Below are 22,873 nucleotides of genomic sequence, written 5' to 3' on the forward strand. Positions count from 1 at the left end.
GACTCCATGATCCTTGTGGGTCCCTTCCAGTTTAGGTCATTCTGTGATTCTGTGATACACGAAATATCATGAATGACAGAGAAGCCTCCGTGTGGGCAAAGGAAGGAGTTCAGTGCTGGAGGAACCCACCCCAGGGACAGCTTTTCCACAGCATATTGGGTCTCATCACTGCAGGGGAAGGTAAACTCTGCATTTTCTAGGTTCCCAATGTGCAACAGATCGATTAAGCAAGCCCTTGCATTGCTGGCAGAAGAGCTGGTGCTACAGCAGGGATTGTTTAGCAATATTCTGCACACCTGGGGAGCTATTTAGGATTAAGATTATTTGTAATTGAGGTTACCTGACAAGTCTCAGTGTAAATCTTTATCTGCTGCAGCTCATAACTTTGGCAAGCTTTAACCTCTTGTGCTGAAATGCGCAATGCTGGTGGCTGCCTCAGGCTGAATTATTCACCAGAGCTGCTGTCCAGAGAGGTTTTTATAGGTAAAAGAAATGATATTTTGTTTGAACCACATTAAATTCTTGCAGCTGTTTAATTGAAGGAGTACAATACGCAGCCTTGCATGATTCCTTGTTTATGTTACATCATGACATCTGTCCATCATTTATGGTGCTGTCTTGACAATGTTATATATGATTTTTGAGATACTAATTAAAGTGGTAATCATAGAATGGGTTGGATTGGAAGGGACCTCAAAGTCCATGCAGTTTCACCCCCTGCCATGGGCAGGGACACCTCCCAGTGGATCAGGTTGCTCCAAGCCCCATCCAACCTGGCCTTGAACACCTCCAGGGATGGGGCAGCCACCACTGCTCTGGGCAACCTGGGCCGGGACCTCAGTACCCTCAGCATGAAGAGTTTCTTCTTAATGTCTAACCTAAGTCTTCCCCTCTGCAGTTTAAAACCATTCCCCTTGTCCTGTCCCTGCCCTCCCTGATTAAGAGCCCCTCCCCAGCTTTCCTGGAGCCCCTTTCAGCACTGGAAGCTGCTCTAAGGTCTCCCTGCAGCCTTCTCTTCTCCAGGCTGCACAACCCCAACTCTCCCAGCCTGTCCTCATACCAGTGGTGCTCCAGCCCTCGGATTATCTGCATGGCCTCCTCTGGAACCATTCCAGCAATTCCATCTCCTTCTCATGATGGGGATTCCAGAACTAAACACAGGACTTCAGGTGGGGTCTCACCAAAGCAGCGCAGAGGGGCACAATCCCCTTGCTCAACCCACTGGCCACAGGTAATGCCAGACATGATTTGAGAGATACTAATTAAAGTAGTATTCATACCACTGGACAGTGCTAAACAAAGCTACTAATGACATTATGTAACGTATCTACTTTTACCAACTAACCTCTGATCCCGCTTTTCGGAAGCTTTGAATGTGGATTTTGTAGTGTTCTGTTTCATGGCATTTTTTTTACCATGAAATATTGCACTAATTAATAAGCCAGTCTTTAATTATTTACTTATCCAGTCATGTGTCACGATTGCAGTGTTTCTAGCCAAGAGCAACATCAAGCCAATCAGCTTATAATTACGTAGGTTATAATTGTTAACTACCAGCATGACCACAGCTTTTGCTTTCTTTGAAGCTTCCCTGATGTGACTGAATTAAAGGCAGAGCAGAGCAAACTTTAGGTTTTGCATGTACCCACCCATATCCCCATTTTTGCTGGTGTGTCTGCTCAGTTTGCCTGAGGATCTCACATCTCCTGCCTTCCTTTTCCCCATGCCTTAGGGAATCATAGAATCACAGAATGCTTTAGTAGGAACTTTGCAGCTCACCAGGAGCCCTGTGTTCAGTTGTGGAGTCCTCAGCACAGAAAGGACATGGAGCTGTTGGACCAAGTCTGGAGGAGACAACAGAGATGATCCAAGCGCTGGAGCACCTCCCATAGGAGAAAACAATCAGAGAGCTGGGGTTGTTCAGCCTGGAGAAGAGCAGGCTTCAGGGAGACCTTAGAGCACCTTCCAGCACTGAAAGGGGCTCCAGGAAAGCTGGGGAGGGGCTCTTGATCAGGGAGGGCAGGGATAGGACAAGGGGAACGGTTTTCAGCTGCAAGAGGGGAGATTGAGATGAGATCTTAGGAAGAAATGCTTTGCTGGGAGGTGGGGAGGCCCTGGCCCAGGTTGCCCAGAGCAGTGGTGGCTGCCCCATCCCTGGAGGTGTTCAAGGCCAGGCTGGAGGGGGCTTGGTGCAACTGGATCCAGTGGGAGGTGTCCCTGCCCATGGCAGGTGGGGGTTGACTGTGTGGGCTTTGAGGTCCCTTCCAACCCAAACCACTCTATGATCAGTATCTTTTTGGAGCAAGGGGCCCAAAATCGAACCCAGGATTCAAAGTGTGGCCTTGCCAGCACTGAGTCCAGGGGTACAATCCTTTTCCTGCTCTGGCTGGCCACGCCATTTCTGGTACAGGCCAAGATGCCATTGGCCTTCTTGGCCACCTAGGCCACTGCTGGCTCATGTTCAGCCTCTGTCAACCAGCCCCCTAGGTCCTTTTCCACCGGGCAGCTTTCCAGCCGCTCTTCCTCAAACCTGGAGCTACACGGGGTCATTGTGGTCAAAGTGTTGAGTCTCATACAATTGGCCTCAGCCCATCAATCCAGCCTGGCCAGGTCCCTCTGCAGCTGTGATGCAATACAGAAGGACAAGAGCATCCAAGTACTTGACAGAGCAAGAGATTTTCATGTGCGTTTTTGATATATTTGTATGGACGTTCTTTGACCTCATGTGGCTTTTTTTTTTTTTCCATGCTCTGAAACCAGCCTGGGCTATACAGGGAAGGGAGAGGATGAGATGGGTGAGAGCAGGGAGGCAAGAGCATGACCTCCCACAGTCGTCCTCCTCTTTTCATTCTTCCATGTCACCCATTGTTTGAGTACTAAATTTGGCTTAAGCTGGAGGGAAAGGATATTAAGTGCCTAACAAATACGCTAAGGGAGAGGGTAAAATTGAATTTCCTCATACCGTGGCAGAAAGCTGGTAGAGAGCAGCTCTGCACTGCCCTCCATCAGTGGCCTCCGAGGTGCCCACCTGCAAAGACAGCCCCTGCTCTGCAGTAAGATGATCAAATGACAATGAGGACACAGAAGACAGATGTAAGCAGGCATTGGGAAGATATCACAGCATTAGAGACGCAGATAGCATGAACAGGGAAGATTTTGATTTAAAAAAAAAGAACCCCGACCCTCAAGCCCTCTGTTTCTGACTCTAAAGAGTTTGAATTCACCAAAGTGGATCTTTAGACTTGAGGGTTTTACCCTGCCAAAAATACTGACAGTAAACGGTTTGGAGGAAAATGTCACCTATTAAAAGAAAAAAGATAAATATTGAAAAGAACAAAGCAAATATAACTCCTTAATTCCCACGGAGGGAGAAGTGTGAGAGAAAGAGAACTGTCTCTACCAAGGAGATTTGATTTATTCTATGAAAAGAAAACATCTGTATTTTGAGCAGAGCACTCGCCTTTCCCATACAAGATTCCTGAGAGACCACCAGTGGTCCCTAACCTGCCCCAGCAACACACAACTGCCAGTGACCACTGGCTTTGATTTCTGAAATTAAAGAGACATCACCAATTGAACTGGTGAAGCCACACCTCAAATACTGGGTTCGCTTTTGCACCCTTTACTCCAAGAAAGACATTGAGAGGCTGGAGCGTGTCCAGAGAGGGCAGCAAAGCTGGGGAAGGGTTTAGAGATGGGGTTCTGGGTGCGGCTGAGTGACATGGGGTTGTTTTTTCAGGTCACTGTACCTTGGTGGGACCCATCCTGATGTGTGCCCCAGACTGGACTGTTTTTTCCAAATCCTCCCTTCTTAGAAGGAATTCAGCACTTACACCATGCAAAACATTGACATTATTTGCATTTTGATCTTTTTTTTTTTATGCCACCGTGTGCAGACAAGTTCATAACTGCTGCTCTGTGCAGCGCGTTTGCCTGCATGCAAATGGCTTATAATTTGCCAGGACTGCTCACGTTAAAGACCTGGATGCAGCAAGGACAGAGGCAGTATTAGAAGCAGGCAAAGTCCTTGGTTCCTCTAGACAGGTTCCCAAGCACAGCAGGGGTAGCTGATCCCCATCTGACTTGTTTCTTCTGGGTTTTTTTTACTGATTGTTTTATTAAAAAGCGACCTTCCAGTACCTGAAGGAGCTTCAGGAAAGCTGGGGAGGGACTGTTTGCAAAGGTTTGTAGTGATAGGAGGAGGGGCAATGGGTATAAACTGGAGAGGGGCAGATTTAGACAAGACAAAAGGAGGAATTTCTTCATGATGAGGGTGGGGAGGCCCTGGAACACGTTGCCCAGGGAAATGGTGGCTGCCCCGTCCCTGGAGGTGTTCAAGGCCACATTGGATGGGCCTTGGAGCAACCTCATCTAATGGGAGGTGTCCCTGCCCATGGCAGGGGATTGGAACTGGATGATCTTTAAGGTCCTTTCCAAACCAAACCATTCTATGATTCTATGAAAGGGCTTACGTGCTTCTGTGCTGCCTGTGGAGTTTACTATGTTTATGGGAGGTGTCCAGGATGCTCTGTGGATCCACTTCCATGTGTGGATGCTCTGCAAGTCTGGTGGCATTGTGAATATCAATGTCTCGATTGAGGGTGGTGGAAAATTATCATGGGGAAGCTGAGGGAAGAAATGACGAGGTATTTAACAGCACTGATAGCTCAGAGTGTTGTTTGCCCTCTTCTCAGAAAAAATATATGTCACGGGGTTGGGTCTGTCCAGCCTGGTGGGAAAAGCTCTGGGTTTTGGTGAAGAACTTGACAGCCTTTATGGGGTGGAGGAACCTTTACGTCACAGTTTAGCTCTGGTCCAGCCTGACTGATAGCCAAACCTGAGCAGTTGTGACCCCAACCTCGTCTTGCTCACCAAGAAAGAGGACAGGGAAATAAGAGAGAGACTTGTGGGTTGGAAACTAAAACATCCAGGTTGGATGGGGCTTTGAGCAACCTGATCCAGTGGGAGGTGTCCCTGCCCATGGCAAGGGTTGGAGCTGGATGATCTTTAAGATCCCTTACAACAACAACATTAATAATAATAATAATAATGAAATAATAAAATATATACAAACATATGAAACCACCGCCCCTCCCTCCATGACCAGGTCACCACAGATGCTGCAGAGCAGGCACAGGGAAAGGTCCTCGTCTGGACTCAGCAGGAGAAGGAGGTGAACTCAGGAACATGATTCAGAAATGCACAGATCTGGAATCAAGGGCAAAAAGACAGGCAAGATCCACATTGGACAATCAAAGAAGAGAGCTTGACCCCCGTGATCCCTCAGTTTTATACTGAATATGATGTCTGTGGGATTGAATCCTTTGCTGTTCAGTTTAGGGTCACCCATCCTGTAGATGCCACCCTTTATACCCATTTGATTATGGGGTTCCACGAGCTCAAAATGACCTTGGATTCCACAGAAATAAGTGTGAGCAATGGCCTTTCTTCATCCCAGTGCCCAGTGTGATCGCTGCTAGAGAGAAACACTGCCTGAAAACATGCCGTTAACTTTCATTAAATGAAGTTTCTCAGATGAGGCTCGGGTGAAAAGTTAGAGAACTGGTTCTACTTTAGCTCCGACCACCACACTTAGCCCGCATGGGCTGTTAGGTTTAAATATGGAGAGAGCTGGTAGAGTGAGCAATTTGAATTGCTGTTAGATGAATTTATTTCTTTATGAAGACATCCACACAAACTACCTGTAAATCCTTGCTGTCTGTAGCACTGTTTCTCAAAGGAAGATTTGATTACAAGCGAACTATAAGTTATTAGCTTTCCAGTGAGTCTAAATGAATGTTACAGGCTATAAACTGCCTATATAAATTACAATCTCTCATGTAAAGCTTAATGATGGTTGCAGTAACATTTATATCTTTCCCAAGGACGGGAGAAAATGTCTTACTGTGTCACTGATTACAATAGCCTCATATTCCGTTTTCATGCCTAAAGTCTGGCAGTGTGTGGTTTTATTTGTTCTCACCTTTGGTCTGAAACTTAAAATACATTCCGATGCACCTCATTCTCTTGAGAACGTCACCTCGTGGCAGTGTTGTTTCGCATGGAAAATGCATGGTGGGCATGGACCACCATCTCTTCCTCCAGGAAAATAAGCTTGTGTCCTCTTCAGGTTTGGTTTGGTTTTTGTCTCTCACTGTGTTTTTTGCTCCTCGTGAGCAGGACACGTCTGTCCACCTCATCTTCCTTCACAGAGGAGGCCATGAAGGTGTCCCAAGGGCTGGAGCACCTCTGCTGTGAGGACAGGCTGAGAAAGCTGGGTTTGTTTAGCCTGAAGAAGAGAAGGCTTCAGGCAGACCTTGGAGCAGCTTCCATTACTGAAAGAGGCTCCAGGAAAGCTGGGGAGGGACTTTTATAAGGGCCTGGAGTGATAGGACAAGAGGGGTGGCTTTAAATTGGATGGCAGACAATTTAGATTAGACATTAGGAAGAATTTCTTCACAATGAGGGTGGGGAGGCACCGTCCCAGGTTACCCAGAGCAGTAGTGGCTGCCCCATCCCTGGAGATGTTCAAGGCCAGGTTGGATGGGGCTTGGAGCCCCTGATCCAGTGGGAGGTGTCCCTGCCCATGGCAGGGGGTGGGACTGGATGGGCTTTGAGGTCCCTTCCAACCCAAACCATTTTATGTCTCTGTGATTTGTGTCATCCCAGGTTTGGGAGCAGGAGCTTTCTGTAGTCCAACCAAAGCTTTCCCAGATGATTCTGCTGTATTCTCAGCCCTTAGCAGTAAGAAGTTAGGCTCTGCGTTAGTTAAATGTTAACTTGTCAATGCTTAACTCAGAAGCGCATCCAAAAATATCACAATAAGTAATTAGTCCCCCCACTTGTTTAAATATTCCTCAAGTTTGCCAATCTAAGGACAGTCATGGATCTCTGAGAACTGTAGGAAGTGGAAAAAATAGTCCAAGACCATATGTCACCTACATTCTAAGCCCTGCGTGGTCTTGAAATTTCTACTGAGGTATCGCTACCATTTAAAAATGTATTTTTTCATTCATCTGCCAGGCACAGTAGGTGTTTGATTTTAATTAAAGACCTTGGAGGCCGAGGAGATTCTAACAGTGCTACGGTGCCCAAAGCTGCTTCTGAAAATGTACAACAGGAAAGACCCATTTCCAAAGCACGCAGAGTATCAATGCTGTGTTGTTTCCCGCTGAACTCGCTCCTGCTGGTGGAGAGTCTGAATTAAGAGGAGCTTTGCCAGCCCCCTCGGAAGCAGATTGCAACCCTGCCCCACACGCTTGACCAGGGCAGTTTAAACCACGGGCGGTCAAATCCGAAAGACGGTTCTTACTGTGGTAACAGGTTTTTCCACCAATCTCCTGGTCCAAAGCCCAGTAAAGGCAGTGGACTCGGAGTCAGAGGCTGCCTTCTTGATAATTAATTTCCCAACTCGGCAGAGTGTGGAAGTTTGGGATATTTACTTCTCGCAGGTCATCAGTGGAGAAGGTGGTGCCAAATGTGACCTTTTAACAAGGGTGACAAGGTGTTATTACCGGATCTCAACCATGCTTTCCCTGTCATCTGGCAAGAAGACAGAGATGCAGTGAATTAATTGTGTCCTAAGGCTGAAGTCTCTAATTTGTGGAGTAGAGGGAGGGGTTATCCAAGGTTCTCACTGTGATTCAGACTTGCTCCGTTTAATGAAGTCTGCCTCAGGGGAAGAAGGAAAATAAAAGTAGTTCACCCAAAAAAGGAAAGGGTTGTGAATGCAGCAGTGGATTTCACCACTTGAGAAACCACTGCTTGCACAGACTGCTTAGGTTTAGCTGTGTTTCTGTGTGCTGCTGCTTGAGAGCCACGGAAGGACCTGACAAGCCTTGCTTGGTTCTCGTTTTGCTGTGCAATGGAGCTGATACAAGGCAAATTACAGTGCTAAGCCAAGCCCTGGGCATGTGTTTCTGATTTTCAGCAGTGAACACTCACAAATGCTCAGTGTGAGCCTAGAGTAGAGACCTTGCTATCTCCTGCTTTGTGGTCAGCTGGCAAGCAGTACCATAGATGGTTCCCAAGCTGCTGTCCTAGGGGCATTGCTGTTTCTCACCACTGATGGATGTTGCTTCCCTGAATGTGTCCGAACTTCTTCTTGATGTCCTTTCAGCCTAATAGGAGTAAAAGTCTCCCTTCTCGTTGAACACAGGGTGCTTTGTGCGACTGGGTTGTTTAGTCTGAAGAAGAGGAGGCTGAGGGAAGATGTTATCACTTCCTACGACTTCCTGAAAGGAGGTTGTAGTGAGGTGGGTGTTGGTCTCTTCTCCCAAGTAACATGCGGTAGGACAAGAAGAAGTGGCTTCAAGCTGTGTCAGGGTAGGCTTAGGTTGTATATTAGGAAATATTTCTTTACCGAAAGAGTGGTGAAGAGTGGTGGACCCACTTGAGTTGGTTGAGTAGGCACTGTGGGATTGGGCTGACAGTTGGACTTGGTGATATTAGAGGTCTTTTCAAACCTTAACAATTCTATGATTCTAGAATAATGAACAGGAGTGATGCAGCTTTTGTATTAGAGAGCTCTTGGTAGCTGAGCTGTAGGCTGTGAGTCTATGTCTGGGACCAAACCGGTGACTCCAAGACTTAGACAACATGCAGCTGCCTCCCTGTATGATGCAAGAGCTTGAGTGGGTAATGCTCAGGGCTTGTGATAGTTATTTTATGTTGGATAAGCAGAACAATGAGTGATCTGGGCAGCAAGAGAACAAAACACATTCCTTCCATGGGCTCACTGCTCTGTACTGCAGTGCTGAGGGTGTGCTTTTGGGGATCATAGAATCATGGAATGGTTTGAGTTGGAAGGGATCTCAAAGCCTATCCAGTTCCACGCCCTGTCAGGGGCAGGGACACCTCCCACTGGATCAGGTTGCTCCAAGCCCCATCCAACGTGGCCTTCAACACCTCCAGTGATGGGGCAGCCTCCACTGCTCTGGGCAACCTGGGCCAGGGCCTCCCCACCCTCACAGCAAAACATTTCTTCCTAAGATCTCAGCTCAATCTCCTCTCTTTCATCTTAAAACTATTCCCTTTCATCCTATCCCTGCACATGATCCTGGTACATGGAAGTGAACAAGTCTCAGTTAATCTTGGAGCTGAACCAGACCCTTACCCTGAAAAAAACGTGCCTGCTGTGTTTGCTGCAAATAATTACGGAGTATTTCAGTCCCACAGAGCCTGAAGAAATTGCACTAAAGACCATTTAGCAGGGAGCTCTCGAGCATCGTCACTGCAGAGCTGACCTGAGGAGTGCCCAGCAAGGAGTAAAAGGCTGGTTTTAAGTAGTGCTGGTGGGAAGCAGAGGCCATTCAGGTGCTGGCTGGGCATTTTGTTTAGTTTCTTCCTCCAAAATGCTTGTATGTCTGTGTGATGTAATAGCATTGCTTGTTGATTCTGGTGTGCATCGGAGCAGCCACAAGCTGTTGTATTTAAAAGGGACTGTGGAGCCCACGGTAGGGAAGGGATGGGGCTAAGGCAGCTGCACTGCTCTGATTGCCAACAGGGGAGAGCCTACAGCTGCCTTCAGGAAGTCCTGATAAGCTTAGAAAGCAGCAGGGGAGCCTGGACAAGTAGCAGGGCTTGAGCTGAGACTGATGGATGGAGCCGCAGGCGGGCATGACCATGGGTCAGGTGCAGAGGAAGACCTGGCGTACCCATAGCATGAGTGGTGCTCTGGAAGGGCATGGGGTGATCACAGAATCATAGAACAGTTTAAGTTGGAAGGGACCCATCCTGTTCCACCCCTGGCCATGGGCAGGGACACCTCCCACTGGGTCAGGTTGCTCCAAGCCCCGTCCAGCCTGGCCTTGGACACCTCCAGCAACGAGGCAGCCACCCCTTCTCTGGGCAACCTGGGCCAGGGCCTCCCTACCCTCATTGTGAAGAATTTCCTCCTTATGCCTAGTCTAAAGATTCCCCTCACTGATTTAAAGCCATTCCCCTCATCCTGTCACTCCATGCCTTTGCAAAAAGTGCCTCCCCAGCTTTCTTGTAGCCCCTTCGGGTACCTCAGGTGATGGCCCCAAGCTCAGCTGCAGGGCAGGAGGGATGGAGCCCATCCAGAGGCTGCTGCCTGTCCCTTGCATTGCTCCCTAAGGACTACACAGAGCCACATCATCTCCCAGCTGCAAATGCTTCTTCTGTGACTCTGTGCTATGCTCTGATCCCGAGATCTGTGTTTTGCCAGGCGCTGTCAGAGCTTCCCCACCTCACCTCCTTCTTGGAGGCCGCCCTTTTCTTCATGTGCATGTGATGACATGTTATTATTTACGATTTCACAACAGCATCCTGCTCTCTGCATGACACGGCTTTCCTTTCCTTTCCCATCCTTCGTCTTGTCAGGCCTCCAGATTACCTGGCAAGTGGCGCTGCTCCCCTCTTTCCGCGCCTGCGGGTCCCACGGGGGATCTGGAGAGTTCACTTTGGTGACAGCAAAATTACTGCCTCCCCCTCAACAAGATGCTTCGCTTCGCTTTCTGTTGAGCTGTATTTCAGCTTGCTTTAGGAAAAACTTTCTAGTCAGGCACAGACACGTGTCTGCAAACATGGATGCACGCGTGTAGGATGTGCATAAGAGCATGCATTTGGGTGTATTCAGACAAATTAATATGTGAAATTATGACAAGTGTGTGTGTGAGCTTGGGTGAATCAGCCAGCTTCAGAGACCGCTTTGAACTGGATTTATTTATCCTTCCAAATGTCAATGCCCAGCTTACATTTTATCCTGGCCTGTTTGAAAGGAAATCCAAATATGTTGTACCATGTTAAAAAACAAATTCGAATTGTATTGAAGCTTTTCATCAACAAACATGATGCGTTAAGCCCAAACAAATTGAAATCATTAGAATTACAGAATGGTTTGTGTTGGAAGGGACCTTAAAGCCCATCAGCTTTGTCTTTAGTTCTCCGTGAGATCTGCTCCAGATGGGAAAAGGAACACCGTTTTTTACTGTGAATCCCATGTTGGAAGGAGAAGGAATTACAGAGAAGAGCACTGCAAGCTCTTCCACAGCTCAGCCAGTAGATGTCACGTTTGGTTATCGGTGGTGAGGCGTTCAATCGCTGCACTGAGTTCCTGCAGCTGCAGGTGTGAGGGTAGCGGTCAGTGCAGCAGAATCTGAGGAGGACGGGAAGGATTCATTAAAAAGCATGTGGAGAAGGCGTTTCAGGGATGAAGTGTGTAGCATCCTCCATGGCATAAACTTATATGAGTTTTAAGTGTTAACTGGGATGTTTCATGGTTTAAAACATATTTTTCTGTACCTGGAATCACAGAATCGCTAGTTTGGAAAAGACCTCCAGGATCATCGAGTCCAACCATTTCTATCAACCACTAAACCATGTCCCTGACCACCTCATCTACCTGTCTTTTAAACACCTCCAGGGGCGGGGACTCAACCACATCCCTGGGCAGCCTCTGCCAGTTCCCAATGACCCTTTCTGTGAAAAATTAGTTTCTGGTGTCCAGCCTGAACCTCCCCTGACAGAGCTTGAGGACATTGCCCCTTGTCCTGTCCCCTGACACCTGGGAGAAGAGCCCAGCTCCCTTCTCTCTACAACCTCCTTTCAGGTAATTGTAGAGAGTAATGAGGTTTCCCCTCAGCCTCCTCTTCTCCAGGCTAAACACCCCCAGGTCCTTCAGCCTCTCCTCATAAGACTTGTTCTCCAGCCCCTTCACCAGCTTTGTTGCTCTTCTCTGGACACGAATGGGGAAATCACAGTGTTGGCAGCAGTGGGTACATGGTCTTCTGTTCTTGCAGTGAAGAATTTCTGAGAAGAGCAGCCTCATCCACCTACTTTGCAGGTGTTATTTATTATTAATGTTCACTCTAGCTTTAGCACTACTCTGTGCTTAAATGCCTCCTCAGCTGTTCTGTTGTGGCTTAGACTGCCCTTTCCTGGAAACCAAAGCCCAAAGATGCTCCCATGGACAAAGCTGTTTGTGGTAGGGCAGGAGCTCTAGTTTCTGGTTTTCTGCTCTAGGCTCCAATCTGGGCTTTGCATCGCAGCTTCCTCTGCCTGCTACCTGTCTGAGCAGCAGGTATCAGCGTTCGTTTTCTCATATGAGGATAAGTGAGTATTTCAGAGCTCGCCTTGCAGGTGGGGCTACAGGTGCAGAATGTATAGAACTGTGACTCTCAGGATCTGTATTTGACATCCTGGAAATCACTCCTTAGGAGGACTAAAGGAGGGCATGGCTGCACAATTTGCTGTCAGACCTCAAGTTTTGGTCAGGCAATATCTTAGCAGATGAAACCTGCAATGTCCTAGTGAGAATGGAAAGATTCTCGTTGCCCAGAGACGTGTTGGCTGCCCCATCCATGGAGGTGTCCAAAGACAGGTTGGGTGGGGCTTGGAGCCCCTGAACTCATGAGAGGTGTCCCTGGAACTGGCTTTAAGGTCCCTTCCAACACAAAAAAATTCCATGATTCCGTGATTTGAGCCTCTAAAGGAAGTTCCAAATGACAAATGCCATTGAGAAGTAAGTGATGTGAGGATGATGGTGGTTACAAGCAGGGGAAGAGGGGATTTGTAGCTGCATAGCTTGAGAAGGGAATGAGCCAAGCTTTACTTTGTTTCAGGTGAGGCTACTGTGGAAGAAAAGGCACTGTTTGCGTATGAAATAAAGAATCATAGAATCCTGGAATGGGTTGGGTTGGAAGGGACCTCAAAGTCCATCCAGTTCCAACCACTGCAACGGGCAGGGACACCTGCCGCTGGATCAGGAGGCTCTGAGCTCCATCCAACCCAGCCTTGAATATGTCCAGGGAGGGACATTCACCACTTCCCTGGGCAATCTGTGCAAGTGACTCACGACCTCGTCATGAAGAATTTCTTCCTAATGTCTAATCTAAACCTTCCCCCTTCCAATTTAAAACTATTGTCCCTTGTCCTGTCACTGTATGCCCTTGTAATATCCAGGAGGACCATAGCTGGAGCCTCTAAATGATGTAAAAGAGGAGGGGACCCTTAGAAACCCACAGTGAGGACTGATCTATGAAGCACAATGAGCTTTCAATAAGGAGGAAGCATTTTTAGTAAAGCTGTTAAACTATTTGGGGAGAGCAGGGGTGGATGGTTGGTTCTGGTACTTGTCCAGGTGGTGTTTCTAAAAGGTCTGAGGTTATCTGGAAGTGGATGGTAACCTGTAAGTGATGTTTTGGCAAGGAAATCATGGGGAGAGACTTTTGCAAATGCTGGAAAGCATTCCTCTGTGCTGTTCATCCTGAACTGCTTGTGTATCAGCCACTTTCCAGCCTGCATCGAGGATGGATGACCACAGGCAGTAGGGTCAATGATGATGGAAAGTCCAGACTGGAATGTGGAGAGCTGGAGAATGTGGGATAACGGGGAGGCTGCAGGTGAGGAGAGTGATTCAGTTGCAGGATTGAGACTGTGTTGGCAGGAGGAGCAGAGCTAGAAGACATATGTTTCCTCTCACGTATGCAAATAAAGAACAAAGTTTCTTCCCTTCCTTATTGAAAATTCTTTGTAATATATATATCCTGTAATAAAACAGAGCGCAGTAATGGGCAGCATTTTTCATGAACTCCATGTCTCCCAGTATTTTACACAGTTAAATATATTGTTTTGTTTAGGATTTATACTCTTCATGCATTTTAAAGACAGAAAGGTCTGGAGCTGAATTTGCCAAAAAGGGAAGCATTTGTAGATCTCTGATTTATTTTATTTCCCTCTAAACGTTTATGGCTGCTGTTATAAAGTGCAAGACACCCTGATCATCGCTTATACTGAACTCCTTGTCATGATAAGCTAAAGTGCGTGTGTGCTACCAGTATGGAGCAGAGATGGTAAAGATGCTGCATTCTCAAACAATCTAACGCCAAGGGAATTAGCAGAAACAGATATGAAGAGGAGGGGAACATAGACAAGGCAAGGAAATTATTCCTACAGTGCGCTCTGCTCCACACTGGTGCAGCCCCGCTTCGAGTATTGGATGCATTTTGTGGTACTGCAGTATAAAAAGGAACTAAAGCTACTGGAGAGTGTCCAGAGCATGGCATGGAGCTGGTGAAAAGTTTAGAGGGGAAGAGTGTGAGGAGCAGCTGAAGTCACTTGGTATGTTCAGCCTGGAGAACTGGAGACTTAGGAGGGACATCATCGCGGTCTACAGCTTCCTCACAGAGGATGGAGGAGGAACAGATGCTGAGCTTTTCACTCTGGTGACCAAGGACAGGACCAGAGGTAGTGGCAGGAAGATGCACCAGAGTAAGGTTAGATTGGACACTGGGGGAAGGTTCTTCCCCTAGAGGGTGGTGGAGCACTGGAACAGCTCCCCAGGGAAGCAGCCACAGCCCCAAGCCTGACAATATTCCAGAAGCATTTGACCAACATCTTCAGCCCCACAATGTGAATGTTGGAGTGTCCTGTGCAAGGACAGGAATTGGGCTCGATGGCCCTTGCAGGTCCCTTCCAGCTCAGGACATTCTGTGATTCTGTGATTCTGTCTGTGTGTCTGCTAAAGCTGTCACTGTTCCTGGTGCTTTGCCTGCACGGTTACTAATGTTTGTTTCTGTGTGACAAGCCAGCCTAAACACTAACCCAGGACTCCTAGCTCCATCTGGGCAATGTAGTCAGCTGCCGTAATTAGGGAGAGAACGACGTTGTTCAGTTTATTGCCATTGCTTGAAATCAGTGGGTTGTGTTTGCGCTCATTACAATTCAAATTTGCAGTGCATGTTCTTGATTTCTTACGTTACTTTGGAAACCGTTTTTCCGGCAACTGAGAAGAAGCAATTATTTTAGAAGATTATTTTATTTTCCTAAGATTCTAAGGGATGAGTGAGTGAAAAAAAAGAAAAACCTGGAAGATCTCCTATGCCTACTTGAGGAGTTTCTTTCAGAGGTACTAGCTCAGGACCCATTTGAGTAAGTGCATCAACCAACTTCTGTTTGGGACAGTACTTCAGCATTTGGTGCAATGAGATGCAGAGTGAATTTAATAATAAGCAGTTGGAGTGGCTTTTCTGTTTGTTTGCTTGTTTTCTGAGTCAGTTCCATATTGTCTTCTGTACCCACACCAGCAGAGAGTCTGTAGATAAGACCTGGGATGTCCTGCCAAGCAAGGGGTGGCCTTAAGCTGCACAAGAGTGCAATGAGTGGCAGAGGCTGCCCAGGGAGGTGGTGGAGTCCCCATCCCTGGAGGTGTTCAAAAAATTGCTTGGGAACATGACCTAGTAGTGGACAGGTACGGTTGGAGCTGATGATCTCTAAGGTCTTTTCCAACCTAATGATTCTATGACTACAACAGGGCTTTGTGAGTGAGAGGGTGCTCTTACTGGGAAAGAGCCATGCATTTCTTCCGCAACGCTGGGACTAGTGAGAGATGAGGCTTGTTCCTCTTCCCAACCTAGTCTCAAAATCATTATGAAATAAGTAATTACTGAAAGCAGGCTTATAAATTAATGACTCTTATCCATCAGAAAATAATGATGTTTTAACGCTGCATGCTATAGTTTGCTCTTTGATGCCAGTGAACTGCTGTCACCTCATCCATACATCAACAAAACATGTGTGTGCTTACGGTTTGATCAGTGGTTGCACTTCAATTTAAAAGTAATTATTGTTTAGAAACATGGATAAATGCATCATGTGTGGATAAATGCATCATTGGTGGACGAGAAGCTCATAATGGCTGGCAATGTGGGCTTGCAGCCCAGAAAGCCAATTGTATCCTGGGCTGCATCAGAAGAATTGTAACCAGCAGGGCAAGGGAGGGGATTCTCCCCCTCTGCTCTGCTCTTGTGAGACCCCATCTGGAGCCCCGTGCCCAGTTCTGGAGCCCTCAGCACAGGAAGGACATGGATCTGGTAGAGCAAGTCCAGAGGAGGCCACAGAGGTAATCTGAGGGCTGGAGGACATCCATCTGTCCCATCTGAGGACAGGCTGTGAGAGTTGGGATTCCTCAGCCTGGAGAAGGCTTTGCGGAGACCTTGGAGCAGCTTCCAGTACTGAAAGGGGCTCCAGAAAAGCTGGGGAGGGGCTCTTGATCAGGGAGGGCAGGAATAAGATGAGAGGATTTCTTTTCAGCTGAAAGGAGGGAGACTGAGCTGAGATCTTAGAAGAAATATTTTGCTGTGAGGGTGGGGAGGTCCTGGCCCAGGCTGCCCAGCACAGTGGTAGCTGCCCCATCCTGGAGGTGTTCAGTGCCAGGCTGGATGGAGCTTTAAGCAACCTGATCCAGTGGGAGGTGTCCCTGCCCATGGCAGGGGGTGAAACTGGATGGGTTTGAGGTCTCTTCCAACACAAGCCATCCTATGATTCCATGACCACAGCAGCCTGTACACTCTATCCATGTTCAGAACTGATTTGCCAACTGCCCTGTTGATTTCTCCTACTTGTACACATCAGTGGAGCAGCCGCACTGCTTTTTGGTATCCAATGCTGTCTCAAAGCTGGCTCAGATAACTGCTGCTGTCTGCAGGCAGTAAGATGATTTTCCCCATCAAAATACCTGTTTAAGGTGTCCCTCGCTGACTATCCACTATTTGAAGTAGTTTTCAACTGAATAAGTCCTCACGCTCAATACATTTTAGAAGCGAGCATATTCTCATCCCACCCAGAGGACACGTTAAGGTTTGGAAACTGCTTCTCAGAAAGGACCTTGGGGCAAACGTTCCTTTTTTTCCACACTAGTTAATCACAAATGAGACCTGAGATCAGTATTTCTTGAGATGTGATGGCACATCTCCCAGAAGTCCTATTTCAGACTTTCATAGAAATTAATATGTGGCCAATTCTAACTGCAGTGCTTGGGGACAGAGCAGGAGGACTCTGTAGAAGTGGCACTTCAGGACATGGTTTAGCAGACACAGTGGGGTTGGGCTTGATGGCGGGACATGATGATCTTTGAGGTCTTTTCCAACCTTAATGATTCTATGACTCCATTATAAAAGCTGTGGCTGCTACCCTGGCAGAAGGACTGCGGGTAGGACGTTCCCCTGGCTGCTGATCTGATGGGTGTGCAGAAAATCCACCAAAAATACCCAATAAAAAACTGTTTGACCTCTTGCAGACACAAGAAGGAAAAAGTTCTAACTGGGACCAATAATCATAGAATCATAGACTCATAGAATAGTTTGGGTTGGAAGAGGCCTTGAAGATCCTCCAGTTCCAACCCCCCTGTCATAGGCAGGGACACCTCCCACTGGATCAAGGTGCCCAAGCCCCAGCCAACCTGGCTTTCAACACCCCCAGGGATGGGGCAGCCACAACTTCCCTGGGCAACCTGGGCCAGTGCCTCACCGCTCTCATCATGAAGAAATTCCTCCTTATCTCTACTCTAGATCTGCCCCTCTACAGTTTATACCCATTGTCTCTCGTCCTATCACTACAAACCTTTGTGAACAGTCCCTCCTTAGATTTCTTGTAGGCCCCTTTAGGTACTGGACAGTCGCTATAAATTTTCCTCGGAGCTTTCTCTTCTCTAGGCTGAAATGTCTCAGCCTGTCCTTGTATGGAAGGTGCTCGAGCCTTCGAATCATCTTTGTAGACTCCTCTGGACCCGTTCCAGCAGCTCCATCTCCTTCTTATGTTGAGGATTCCAGAACTGGACACAATATCCAGATGAGGTCTCACAAGAGAGGAATAGAGGGGAAGAATCACCTCCCTCGCCCTGCTGCAGTGTTTCTTTAATTCAGGAGCACGGCAGGGCTAGGATGTGCTTGTCAATCCAAATGAATGGGAGCAGGGAATTAGGTGCTGGGTTGATCTTCCCGCTGTGCCAACCCAAGGAGGGAGATAGCTGAAATCCTGCCCAAGCCCAATTTGCTGAGGGGTGCTGTTGGCCATAATTGGCTTCGTATGCAGATGCCTTCAGGTTGATGGAGCAACAGCAACAAATGCAGTAGGATGTGAATGGTGCTGGTCAGGCTGAGTGGCCTCTGCAAGCATGCTAGGAAGGAACTGGCACTTTATTACAGCTGTGTAGTCTGCAAACACTAACAGTTTCTCAGCTTGTGTATTTTTGGTCTCTTGCAGGGGCCAGCCCAGATGAAAAAAACTGCGTTCAACCTGCAGGAAAGCTGGGGAGGGGCTCTTCGTCAGGGAGTGCAGGGATAGGACAAGGTGGAGTGATTTCAAGCTGAAAGAGGGGAGGCTGAGATAAAATCTTAGGAAGAAATGTTTCCCTGTGTGGGTGGGAGGCCCTAGCCCAGGCTTTCCAGAGCAGCGGTGACTGCCCCATCCCTGCAAGTGTTCAAGGTCAGGTCGGATGGGGCTTGGAGTGACCTGATCCAGCAGGAGGTGTCCCTGCCCATGGCAGGGGGTGGAACTGGTTGGGCTTTAAAGTCCCTTCCAACCCAAATCACTACTTGATTTTACGGTTCTGTCGCCTTTCCTTACCCTGCTCCCACCATCCCCTGTGAACAACCCCATCTGGGACATGCTAGAGTGGCTTGTCAGAGGGAGGCTGCCCTTTGCAGGCATGTGGCACTCCTGGATGTGTAGAAGTTGCCCTGCCTTTGTCCCTGGATCGATGGCCATGGCACGGTGCCCCTCTCACCAGCACTTTCCTTAGGACTAAAAAGACTTTCAGCCTTTTCGCCCCAATATGCAAATCAGCATGGAACTGAGGTGCCTCCCAGTGCACCAAAATCCCTTTCCATGGGCAATAGAGGAGTGGCCCATTGGGCACAGCTGAAGCCTGGAAAGATTTGGTCCCTGGCATGGGCTGAGCTCTGCCTGCTTGTCCTGAAATGTTTTAATAAATCCTTGAATGCTATAAAAGCATTCCAACATAACCCCAACATAAGAATCCCAACATGAGAAGGATATTGAACTGTTGGCATGGGTCCAGAGGAGGCTATGAAGATGATTCAAGGGCTGGAGGACCTCTGCTATGAGGACAGGCTGAGAGAGTTGGGGTTGTCCAGCCTGGAGAAAAGAACGCTGTGTGGAGAACTTAGAGCAGCTTCCAGTACTGAAAGGGGCTCCAGGAAAGCTGGGGAGAGGCTCTTTACAAGGGCTTGGAGTGATAGGATGAGGGAGAATGGCCGTGAATTGGAAGGGGGAAGATTTAGATTAGACATTAGGAAGAAATTCTTCACGCTGGTGGGGGGAGGCCCTGGCCCAGGTTGCCCAGAGCAGTGGTGGCTGCCCCATCCCTGGTGTTCAAGGCCAGGTTGGATGGGGCTTGGAGCAACCTGATCCAGTGGGAGGTGTCCCTGCCCATGTGAGGGGGATGGAATTAGATGATCTTGAAGGTCCCTTCCAACCCAAACCATTCTATGATTCTGTGACTCTATGAAAAGCTGAAGAGAGTGAAATGTCAAGGGAAATGTCTTGTATACTCAGAACAAAACAAATGGGTTTCCTTTTGGAAGGTGAAGCTCTAATGGTTGTAGGAATGCAGGCAGGTGGAAGTGGAGCTGGCAGCACCAAGAGTTGCCCAGTTGGGGTATGAGGGACAATGACCCCACACTTGAGGCACTTCTGCATGTGGGGAATTTCTGGTAACTGCTTCAAAGTTCAACCAGGGCTTGAAGCTGGCTGCTAAGCTAACCTGTACTGCAGGTGGTTTCCTCCATGCAAGCTGCTGCCTCCCCACAGTCAAAGCATGATAAGCCAAGGGCTGTAGCTAGGTCTGTTACACCCTTCATCATCTCCTTATTTCTCTACTGGGAAATAATCTTTGCTGGGCAGCATCGCGTCTGGAAAGCAGCGCAGTTGGATGGTGGCAGGCTTCATGTGTTTATCCTGAGCCAGAGCAAATAGTCGTGGCAATGGGTGGCACCTGCCCAGCTTACGTGTCTCAGAGCTCCCATGCCTCCAACCGTGATATCTGCTTTTCCTGTGCTCTAAAGCACTGCCCAGCTTTCTTGTCCTTCTGAAATTTGCAAGTGAAGGTCTTCATGTTGTGTTGTTAAATTTTCAGCATCTCCATTCGCACCAGAAAGCTCTTTGGTTCGGAGGGTTTTAGAATAATGCAGCTCTTCATGGGTCCTCATTATTTCTCAGAAGGTGACTGTGTTGTTCAAGTGCCCATATTGTGACAAGTGTCTAATTATGGATCTTTTCTGGAGACCCCCAGAGATGCCATTGTGTCCACCTGCAGTAGAAGGGGAAAGATTATAATTTGTATTCAGCATGAGCTTTCTCCATTATTTCTGCTTCACATAAATAAGGAAAACAAATCGTATCGACCACTGATCCTCTTTATATTGAGCTAGCATTTCATTTTTTTTTTAAAAAAGCAGTTTGATTTGGCTTCTTTTCCTCGGAGTGTTGTTTGCTGCTTCATCCCTAGGAAGTCTGCTCTGCCCTGTTCTGACTGAACATGCACCTTCAATGGGCAAAAATACCTCGACTGAAAGGTCTTTTTATCCTTTGAAAAGAAAACATGGCTACAGGGGATGGCATACCCAGCTTGATCAATAACCACAAGATGCGTGTCTATTTACATGATTTCTTCTTTGTCACTTTTCATTATATATTTCATTTATTATATATTTTATTCACACATAAAGCAACGTGGCCAGCAAGGCAAGGGAGGGATTCTGCCCCCTGCACTGGTGAGAACCTATCTGGAGATCTATGTCCAGTTCTGCAATCCCCAACATAAGAAGGAGATGGACCTTTTGGAATGGGTCCAGAGGAGGCCACAGAGATGATCTGAGGGCTGGAGCACCTCTGCTGTGAGGACAGGCTGAGAGAGTTGGGGTTGTCCAGCCCGGAAAAGACAAAGCTCCAGGAAGACCTTACAGCAGCTTCCAGAACTGAGAGGGGCTCTAGGAAAGCTGGGGAGGGGCTCTTGATCACGGAGTGCAGGGATAGGATGAAGGGGGAGCAGTTTTCAGCTGCAGGAGGGGAGATTGAGAGGAGATCTTGGGAAGCAATGTTTGCCTGTGAGGGTGGGGAGGCCCTGGCCCAGGTTGCCCAGAGCAGTGGCAGCTGCCCCATCCCTGGAGGTGTTCAAGGCCAGGTTGGATGGGGCTTGGAGCCCTTGATCCAGTGGGAGGTGTACCTGCCCATGGCGGAGGGTGGAACTGGATGGGCTTTGAGGTCCTTCCAGCCCAAACCATGGGTAGGCAAATATTGTGTGGTGTCATTTTTGCTATTATACACAAATCACGCTTTATGGGATAATCTAGAGGCAAATGGTAATTTGCATAGAATGATGTCACTCATATTTGTGGCTTTAAGCCAAAGGGAACTCAAATTTAGTGAATTAAAGTGATATTTTGTTGTGTTTGGGAAATCATCCTTCGAGTTTTCATACTAGTAAAAGTTGAAGGCTGTAATAACATTCTGGTGACACACGGGTGTACCCAAAGTGCATTATGAGATGTCTCTACTGAAAGAGTGATGAAGCCCTGGCAGAGGCTGCCCAAGGAGGTAGTGGAGTCTTCATCCCTGGAAGGGTTCAAAAAGCATTCAGACGTGGCACTTCTGGAAATGGTTTAGTCGGCACGGTGGGGTGGGCAGATGGTTGGATTTGATGAGCTTAGAGGTCTTTTCCAACCTCAGTGATTCTATGATTCTGTGTCATTTCTCTCTGTTATGCAAATTGTTGTGTTCACCTAAATAATATTCTGTAAGAACTCACACTTTAAAAAGGACAGCTTGTATGCATTTTCACTTGTGAGGCTGGAGAGGAGATGATGTGATGAAGGCAGCGGTCTCTGGAAATATCCATCTTGTATTTCCAGGTCACGGATATCATTTCGCATTATTTGTGCCAGGTAGAGCAGCTGTTGCTGAGTCTTTCTGTGCTCAGTGCAGTGCAGCTTGTTTTGATATCTCTATTTTAGTCAGCTGGGCCATGAAAAATTAGTGTAGAGGCATGGTACATCTCTGCAGCTTGCCTTTTGCTAGGGGCTCTGATAATTTTTCCCCTCCCCTGCCCACACCTGAGCCACAGATGCCCCTGAGAAGTGAGGAATCGATAAAGGCATTGCCACAAAGCCTTTTAAAAGAGGATGGAGGCAAAGCATTCCAAAATGCCTTTCTGAAGAGGATATTTAATGGAGTGGCTCAAAACGCAGAGGTTGTATCAACACTTGGCTCCAAAACTGGCTGCCTGATCATTCTCCTGTTTCTCTGTTTTCCCCGCTGTTGTTCCCATCTCCTGCAGGCAAAGCCTACGCCCCCGAGTTCTACTACGACACCTACAACCCCCTGTGGCAGAACAGACCCCGCGTCTACTCCTACAGCCTCCAGTGGACCCAGATGAACCCCGACGCCGTGGACCGCATCCTCGCCTACCGCTTAGGCATTAGGCAGGTGAGGAAAGAAACTCATTCATGCAGGATGTGCCTCATGAGTGCTCACCTCCATGAGGACACAAGCCTAGGGGTGTTTTGGTCTTGTTTTACACCCTCCCGTTGAGCTTACTTTTCTGTAGATAATACCACAACTGATTGATTTTGAAAGTACGCATGTGGTTATTCAGTGCCTGAAATAATAGTTTGTGCAGGGAGAGAGAGATCAAGGATTACGAGAGGTTTTTGAAGACACCTATTTTTTCAAATGTGAGTGCAGAAAGTATTTTCTACTCCCCCAGATCTCCTACTGGGAGGAGCTTTGTAAGCTGAAAAATAAATATATAATTTGAGCGTGATATTTATGCTGAGTGGATGGGGTTTTTGCTTGTGTAACTGAGGTGGAGTTGCCTGGGATGCGGCCAGGGAAGGGCTGTGATACCTGGAGGGTTCTGGCTCTCCTGCACTCAGTTTGTCTCTGTCTGAATTTAACTAATTTGAAATGAAAATCGGTGACTTTTAGTACATGTTTATGCAACTGTTTGCATCGCTGGGCACAAATCAGTTCTGTTGTTCCCAGTACCCGAGAGGAATTACTAAATTAAAAACATAATTTGCTGAAGTAAAAGAATACATAATGGAATTAATTG

General features: G+C 47.6%; 1 protein-coding gene across 1 annotated transcript in view; it reads left to right on the forward strand.

Moving 5' to 3' along the window:
* Positions 1–22,873, forward strand: part of MDGA2 (MAM domain containing glycosylphosphatidylinositol anchor 2) — a 359,263-nt gene that overhangs the window by 290,936 nt on the left and 45,454 nt on the right. The window contains exon 10 of the mRNA XM_069856787.1: positions 22,097–22,245. Within this exon, the coding sequence (XP_069712888.1) occupies positions 22,097–22,245 (149 nt within the window). The remainder of the gene's footprint in view (positions 1–22,096; positions 22,246–22,873) is intronic.

The sequence above is a fragment of the Phaenicophaeus curvirostris genome, chromosome 5 (genome assembly GCF_032191515.1).
Source record: "Phaenicophaeus curvirostris isolate KB17595 chromosome 5, BPBGC_Pcur_1.0, whole genome shotgun sequence".
Classification (NCBI taxonomy): domain Eukaryota; kingdom Metazoa; phylum Chordata; class Aves; order Cuculiformes; family Cuculidae; genus Phaenicophaeus; species Phaenicophaeus curvirostris.